At 45.6% G+C, this 8,415-nt stretch overlaps 1 protein-coding gene across 1 annotated transcript in view; it reads left to right on the top strand.

The window, feature by feature from the left end:
- Nucleotides 1–6: 6 nt before the first annotated feature.
- The window catches only part of LOC109288549 (lamin-L(III)-like), a 26,013-nt gene continuing 17,604 nt past the window's right edge, over nt 7–8,415 (top strand). Inside the window, exons 1-6 of the mRNA XM_019504118.1 lie at nt 7–158; nt 4,334–4,490; nt 5,527–5,652; nt 6,623–6,793; nt 7,880–8,005; nt 8,098–8,217. Coding sequence (XP_019359663.1) covers nt 91–158; nt 4,334–4,490; nt 5,527–5,652; nt 6,623–6,793; nt 7,880–8,005; nt 8,098–8,217 — 768 coding nt within the window. The 5' untranslated portion in view covers nt 7–90. The remainder of the gene's footprint in view (nt 159–4,333; nt 4,491–5,526; nt 5,653–6,622; nt 6,794–7,879; nt 8,006–8,097; nt 8,218–8,415) is intronic.

The following is an 8,415-nucleotide window of genomic DNA, read 5'->3' on the forward strand; positions in this document are numbered from 1 at the left end:
GAGGAGGGCAGCGGCCGCGAGCTGGGCGCCCTGCGGCAGCGCTACGAGGCCGAGCTGGCCGACGCCCGCCAGGCGCTGGACGACATCGCCATGGAGCGGGCCGCGCTGCAGGTGGAGCTGGGCCGGGTCGGCGAGGAGCACCGGCAGCTGCACAGCAGGTCCGTGCCCGCCCCGCCCCGCTTGGCCCGAGCGTCCGGCCCCCGGCTGCAAGGCCGGCCTCTCCAGGGCAGTGGCTGCGCTGGTCCGGTACCCGAGCCGAAGTGGATTTAAATTGTGGAGTGAGGGTTGCACCCCCGTCCCGTGCGCTGCAGATGGGACTCCCGCACGTCTTGTCGTTGGCTTCCAGCCGGAGGATCTCGGCTGCTACAGCCCCACTCGGTGGGCTGGTGCGGCCGAGACGCAGGGGTGTCTGAACCCCTGGCCCACGCACGATGGATGTGGAAGTATCTGAAGCCCCAGGCTGAAAAGTGTTGGGGGGAGGATGCTTGATGGTTGCGGTGCCACGGGCTATTTGAACGATTGAGGGTGGCTCAGTCAAAAGGCTTCAGAACCGATCTGGCTAATTTGACCTGGAACATGACAAATTTTCCCAAAATTTTTAACTGAAAAGCTGGGTCTTTACTAGGTGCTTTGCCACAGGGCCTCTCTCGCGTGTGCTTGGGTTTGACTCTAAACTAATCACCCAAGCTCGACAACTGTGAGTGGACAGCAAGGAGAGGGCTGGGGCCAGCTTTGAACTGTTTCGACAGCTCTTCGTGCTCGGGTAACTCTGTGGCTCTGCATGTGTAGCTTCAGGCTTGCTGGCTGTTGTCATCCTGTGGTTTGGTAGCACTCTGAAGTAACCAAGTTTTGGAAATGGCTAACTTCATGGTCTCTTGGCAATGGTGATATGTTTATACGGTGCACAGCCCCTCTTTTCGGAAGGCTGCATTAATAGAAGCCCTGATATTTAAAGGTGCCTGTGTCTTGGATGACTCTGAGCAAGCTGCACTTCATAGCCTTTAAATAGCTTGGAACCACTGATGAGAGCAACTGCTGAAGCTCCTCCTACAGGCAGTAATCATTTAGCTCTTCACCTGTTTTGCCTCAGTAATATTGCTTTAGAAGTATAAAGACTTGACATGCAAGCGCTTACTTGGTGGGTAGTGGGAAATGAAGGGCTAGGTCCAGGATGCCTGGGAAGAGTGCAAGTGCTGGGTGAGCACACTGGTCAGCTGCATAAAGTCTGTGGGAGCAGGATCCAAGTAAGCCTGAGGGTGTAGAAAGAGTAAGGCAAGAAGATACTTGGCATTGGCTGATTTCGGAAGCAAGACCTCAGCAGTGCATACAGAAACAAACTGGTGTTTCTAGGAAAGAGTTTTAGGAACATTGCAGATGTCTTTGGCTCCAGAATTTATCTACATGTTGCTGGCTTTAGTAAGAAATGGACTTTCAAAATACTTAAGCTTTTCACAAGTCCATGCAAGAGCTGCAATGGCTTGTAATGGAGGTGGGAACAGTCCTTAAGCATCTCTAAACAGGAAGTGGTGCCCACTGCTCACAGTGGTGGAACTAGCTTCATGGCCAGCAATTATGAAGTGAACCAGACGGCTCAAAGATGAGCATAAACAAGACCTTTGAATACTTGGTTAATGAGAAGTCTGGGAGAGTGCAGCAGGAGCAGCTAGAGCAGGAACCTTTTTGGCCAAATGTCATTGAATTGCACTGTTTTGTCAGGGCTGAAACACTTCCTGAAAAGAGGTTGCATCTCAGTAAAGGCTTGGAGAGACCCCTGGCCTCCAGGCTAAGGTACAAGCTTAAATATTTAGGACCAAATTAAAGTCATCGTATTATCTTTGTTCTCGCTTCTCATCTGAACGATCCAGGCCACAGAACTAGGTGTACAACATTCCCCTGGCGCAGTTCTAGTAACACAGTTGGGAAGGTGGGAGTAGGAAGACGTCCTCAATAGGGAATGAAAACTAACTTTGAAAGTTTTCCATGAAACATAACTGCCAGCTTTCACTTAACTTTGGGAGCAACAGAAGCAAAATGTAGTTGCCAGAATTCAAACCTACAGACTTGGAACTAATCATAACACACAAACAACAACCTATTCTCTGCTCAAGCCTACACAGGTCACTTGGATGTAAAGAAGTCACGAAGTAACTATTGAAAAAGGAAATACTCATTGAAATTACAATTACTGCAGCAGTTACAGGCAATAATTTACAGTAGAACTGTTGCACAGAAGTACTGTGAAAATATAAAAGGGGACTGTGACCCATTGGAAAATCTGCCTTAAACCCCTCACACTTCTTTAGAAGTGTAAAGAGCTGCCTTAAACCCGTCCTCCCCCTTTTCCCTCCCCAACAATTTATCCACTCCCCAGGTCCAGCTCCCTGCAAGCAATGGAGGGCTTTGTGCTCTGCTCTAAGCAGCACTCAAGCTTGAGATGGCAGGGGGCTCTGTCAGGAACGCCCTCTGCCAGCGTCCGTCTTAACAAATCAGTATGGCAGACAAGCTGATGCGTGGTTAGAAGCACAATGGTGTGCAGCCACAGGGCAGTGGGGAAAGAAAGGGCTTGTGCTGTCCAGAGACAGGTGTGAGCATGCAAAAGCCTTCAGCTAGCCCCAACCTGGCTCTTATTTCCCCACCCCAGGCCCTGCCTCTCCCCTTTCTCTGCTGCCCCCACCCAACACATCCTGGTGCTTGCATTAAAAAGGCTGACGTGCTTGCTCACCTTCCCAGAGTCCTCTGGGGTATGGCTGGGTTGGCCACATCTCCCCTTAGACCATGAGCTGGGTGGTCCGGACACCCCAGCTGGCCTGAGGCAGAGGCCGTGCAGCCCCCTTTGCCAGACAGGACGATGCAGCAAACTCTTGGTATCAGGCCGCCCAGGTGGTTCTAGATGGTTCTGGGGGCCACTTCCCTGCTGATGTCTGAGGTGACAGGTGGACATGCCCATAGTTAGTGTCAGGATAACTGTCAGCCAAAAGCAATAAGGCAGGCGTCCCCCAACTCTGGCGCACGGGCTACTTGCAGCCCGCAAAGGGATTTTGTGTCATGGTGGCTGTCCTTGACAGAGGCAGCTGACTGGCAAGGCTGTAGCCAGCGACTGAGCGATTGAAACCTCTGAAGCAGCCCTGTAATCTGTTGTAAAGAACGGGGACCGCTGATGTCCTTTTGCAGTGGGCTTAGCAGCCCTGTAATCTGTTGTAAAGAACGGGGACCGCTGATGTCCTTTTGCAGTGGGCTTAGCAGCCCTGTAATCTGTTGTAAAGAACGGGGACCGCTGATGTCCTTTTGCAGTGGGCTTAGCAGCCCTGTAATCTGTTGTAAAGAACGGGGACCGCTGATGTCCTTTTGCAGTGGGCTTAGCAAGCCGGTGAGGAGTGTGGATCCCCCTCCATCCCCCACCGCAAAGTCCAATGGATGCTGATGCACCAAAAGTGTTGGGAGGTGCTCAGTTACGTGAGCTGACCCAGCACAGTCCTGGCCACAAAAATGTGGCTGCAAAAGTCCTGCTTGAGCTAAGCAATGACGCTGGATTTCTCTTATTGTATGTGTAAGGCATAGTATGATGCAACTGTTGAATGTAACTGTAGGTATTGCATGGTCACTGGGTTCTGTTATGTGGCCCCCCTCCAAGCAAAAACTTTGGGACCCCTGACTAGAAGTACCTGTTTGGTAGGACACAGTTCAGTTACACCGCTAACTGCCCAAGTGACTGGCATCCCCTGGCTGTCTTGGCATCGTGTGTTATAGCAGGGCCTGAAAACATCTGAAGCGCTAAATTTGCTAGAGCAGAGGTTTAGAGTGAAGTAAAAGGCTATAAGGGTCTCCTGATCGGAGTTAATGAGCCATCACCTGCTGTCTGGTGAGAAGGGGTGGGGAAGTACTGCATTTTTATTTGTCTGTTGTTTTGTTTAACACTGTTTCTACTCAGTATTGTTGTTATTAGCTAATAAGCCTCTTCTAGTATCTCAAAAGGAAAGGTGCTTTCTTACATCTTTAGTCACAAATTTTCAGTCTGGGGGGGATTGATGCCCCATCCTAATGGGCACAAGAGCTGATGAACATCAACAGGGTAACAGAACGAATTGCTGACTTGGGAAGGGGGAGGAACAAAACATTTACAGATAGCCGTAGGGAGGAGCGGGGGGAGACCAACCAAATGTTTGTATGAAGATGTCCTTGCCTAGTCTGGGGGTGGGGTGGACAAGTCTTTAACCTTATTTACATTGAAATGAAATGGTTCTGCCTGTTAAACTAAACATGTAAATAAATCGATACGAATTGTTCCTTCCCTTCCAGCTGCTTATTTTTATGAATGTAAAACTTCTACCTGCAGGAGTTCAAAAAGAGAAACTGACTTAAACCTGGCGCAAGTTCGTCTAAGAGACCTTGATGCTCATCTGAATGCCAAAGAAGCTGAATTAGCAACAGCTTTGAGTGAAAAGCGAAGTTTGGAGGGTGACCTTCAAGAGTTGAAGGATCAAGTTGTCACTGTAAGATCCATCTTCCACTGATTCTGCATATGGGACTCTAGTTTGGATACAAAGCAAAATTAAAAACAAATGAGTTTGTATGGACTCAAAAGCATGCAAGTTCTTCACAGCATGAAGAGGACTGGCATAGGGGAAGCTGACATGATGAACTCGTGATTCAACTGCTCTAGCAGAGGGTGATGTCTGTTAAGCACTAATGATTCTCTTTGGTCTCCTATTTAGATGAGATCAAATTATGCTTTACAAGGATTACTAATCAGTTTTGTATAGGATCCCCTGAAATGACTGCTACAGTAGCATGTGGGAGAGGAAGCTTTAACATTTCAAAATGGCGGAGGGGTTGATTTTATCTAAAGCTTGTCTAAGCAAGCTTTAGATAAAATGCCCCCACTGCCGTTTTGAACTGCAGGGATGCTTATACATGAGACGCAGAGGCTGGTTGGAGCATGGTAGCTACCACGCTCCAGCCGACTCCATTGATTGAGCCTGGTCCATTGCACTGTAATTACAGAGCATTGGAGCAGTCTCCTGGCTCATTTACGGGCACCCTAAGTGATTAGTATATAATGCTCAGATAAGTTAGTATTATGGGGAAGAGGGAATGCACATAGATTTCCACAACCAATAACCCTGGTAGTACTGCATCCCTTGGATGGTTCAGAAAATAGACTAGCATTAACACTGCTAATCGGAGACTGGCGGTTTTTGTACCCTTGGTTTATGCAGTAATCTTAATCACTTTAATGATCTGATCACATTTGGAACAGAAAGCTGCCCTTCATTAAGTTTATTCTGGTGAGAAGGGGGTTCTGTATGGAAACGCACTGGGGCATTATTGGCATAAAAATTAACTTTCTTGGAATGTAAAACTACATCAGTAAGTCTGTGCCTGTGGGCTTTTTTTCCTGCTGTTGCTTGCAGTGGTTGCTGGAGGAGTGGTAGTAAAATTTAACTTCTATAACTGTAGCTGTCTGGATATAACATTGCTACTTCTTTCCTGCATATTGACTTTCCACACATTTGTCTTCTTTCCTAGCTTAAATTGTCTTTGGAAGACACCAAAAACCATCTACATAGTGAAATGTTGAGGAGAGCAGACCTGGAAAGCCACATGAAAAATTTGCAGGAACAAATGACATTCCAGAAGCGCCTCCATGAAGATGTATGTTTAAATTAACTTTAACAAGGATTTTCTAGGTGACCGTTACCATGGCCCCTGGATGTCCTTACATAAGCAATGTTAAAATGCACTTTATTCTTAAAAGGTAACTAGAAATTGAGTCAACCTTATGACAATCCACCAGACTGCAAAGCTAGATAGACTTCAGGAATATGTACAGCTTTGTTAACTACTGGTGTTCTGATACTGATATGCGAGAGCATGAGATTATTATTAACGTTAAGCTTCTCAACACCTGGAAAACTCCACATCTGAAATCCTTTACAACTCTGACTGTGCAAATACCCTTTGGACTGCATTTTTGACTAGCAGTTAACTACTGAAGTAGAATATTGGGGTTTGTAACTTTTAAATCAGGCAATAAGGGAATGCAATATGGAAAATATGAACTTTTAACTCTTCCCAAAGCTGTATTGTAGCTCTTGCATGAGCAAGCACTGTATCCTGTAGGACCAACTGTAAATGACCTACTTAGTCAAAGCACAGCAGTGAGACCTAGGGTAAAAATGCAAAGGCTCAAATCCCATTGTGTCTCAAATAAGAGAGGTGGGGAAAGCAATACTTACAGAAAATTCAACAGTTAAGAGTAATCTTGTCTCACCTTCGAGTCAAAGTTTTAAGAGCCCAATCCATTACAGGGGAATTATAAGCTCACAATAATTCCATTGCTTGGAGAGGTTTAGAATTAGACTGAAAGGTATTAAATATACTTAGAGGGGGAGCAAAGAGGGAATGATCCAGAATTCACAGATGAACTTGGGACTTAGTGGTCTTTTGACTTGCACAGAGTCAAAAATAAAGTAGCAAGTACTTGATGGTAAAAACCTGCTTTTAGATAGTGACTGGCTTGCTAAATCCTGACTTGTAACAACTGCACACTTTTTCATTATTAAAAAAAGATATGGTGGTGGTTCATTTAGTCTTTGCAACTACTATGCTTATCCCCTTCTAGGAGCTCAAGGAAACGAGAAGAAGCCATGAGAGTAGGATAGCAGAAATAGAATCTGGTCGTCAGAGGGAATTTGAGAGTAAACTCTCAGATGCGTTGCAAGGGCTCAGAAGAGAGCATGAAGAACAAATACAAGGATACAAAGAGGAGCTGGAACGGACGTTTAGTGCCAAAGTGAGTCTGCAAAAGTTTGCTTGATTTGCAGCAAACTGTCATGCTTCCTACACCTCCATCTAAGTCAGTGATCCTCAACCAGGGTGCCACAGGATGCTGTGCAATGTTAGCATTGTTAGGTGTGCAAACAATCATAACATTTTGCTTTGTTGGGATCTTTCTGAATTCTTTTCAACAGATGAATTGCTCTATTTTGCTATAGTAAAAACAAATCAAAGCTGGCATTTTCCAAAGGGTGCCTTGGGTCCAAAAAGGTTGGGAACCACTGACCTAGGTAGTGATGTGTCAGACACCTATATGGAGTTGACTAGTTGTGTACTCAATATGGAAACTCTTCTGTATGTAACAGTAAGTCTATAAGGAGAACCTTTTGTAGCCCAGGTTGACCATTTGAGCATGCTATCCACTGCTTGACACTGTCAAAAAAAAAATCTAGTTCAGCTGCACAAGAATTAATTGTCCCATATTGGAAGTAGTATGGAGGTAGAGGAATAAAGTTGAGAATAACTAGTTACCAAATCAAATTGATTCATCTGTGTTTTTAAAGTAGGCCAAATATTGACATTTCTGTAGGAATGGCATAAGCATAGTGCAGTAACAGTGTAGCTGATGAGGGAAGGTGGGGAGGGCGGGGATGGGAGAGATGCAACTGAACAGAAATTAGTCTGCCTCTAGCATAATCCTAAAATGTAGAAAAAACAGTGCAACAGGTAATCCTGTTAAACAATCTTGCACTTAGCAGGCTGCTCATTCTAACAAGTATGCCCATATGTATAATGAAGGTAAGGTGAGATGATAAAACTTTTGTTAATCAATTCTGACAGTTGTAGGTATTATCACCTTCCACCAGGACTAGGTTGCAGAAATAGTTTACTGGTAATGGTCTCCTTTCTCTTTCCATGTTCCCAAACTGATCTTGCTTATAAGAGGTCATGTCATGGGGGTGACTGAAAGCTCCCATTAACAATGTTCTTTGAGTGTTTCAAGTTACGTGTAGCCAAGCACAGACGCATGCATGCCATATTTCTACTACAAGTGGATTGACTTAAACATGAATCCTTATGACCAACAGTGATTCATTCCTAGATGGAGAATGCCCAACTTGCTGCTGCAAGGAATAGTGACTTTGCCAATGCTGCTCGGGAGGAGCTGATGGAAACGAAGCTGAGAGTTGACAGTCTGACAGCCCAGCTCAACCAATATCAAACCCAGGTGGTGTTTCTTGTCTCAGTAAAATTTAAAAAACAAACAAAAGAATACCTCAAAGTGCTTACCAGTAACTAAACCTCTTAACAAATTCTTAGAACTCTGCCTTGGAGAGCAGAATTAGGGAATTGCAGGAGACCATGGATTATGACCGTGAAATGTATCGAAGACGTATGGTTGAAAAAGATAAAGAAATGGCACAGACACGGCAGCAGGTACAGGCATACCTCGCTTTATTGAGCTTCGCTTTATTGTGCTTCGCAGATATTGCGTTTTTTACAAATTGAAGGTTTGTGGCAACCCTGCGTCGAGCAAGTCTGTCGGCGCCATTTTTCCATCGGCGCCATTTTTCCAACAGCATTTGCTCACTTCGTGTCTCTGTGTCACATTTTGGTAATTCTCGCAATATTTCAAAC

The sequence above is a fragment of the Gavialis gangeticus genome, unplaced genomic scaffold (genome assembly GCF_001723915.1).
Source record: "Gavialis gangeticus isolate Ggan-Ray unplaced genomic scaffold, GavGan_comp1, whole genome shotgun sequence".
NCBI lineage: Eukaryota > Metazoa > Chordata > Crocodylia > Gavialidae > Gavialis > Gavialis gangeticus.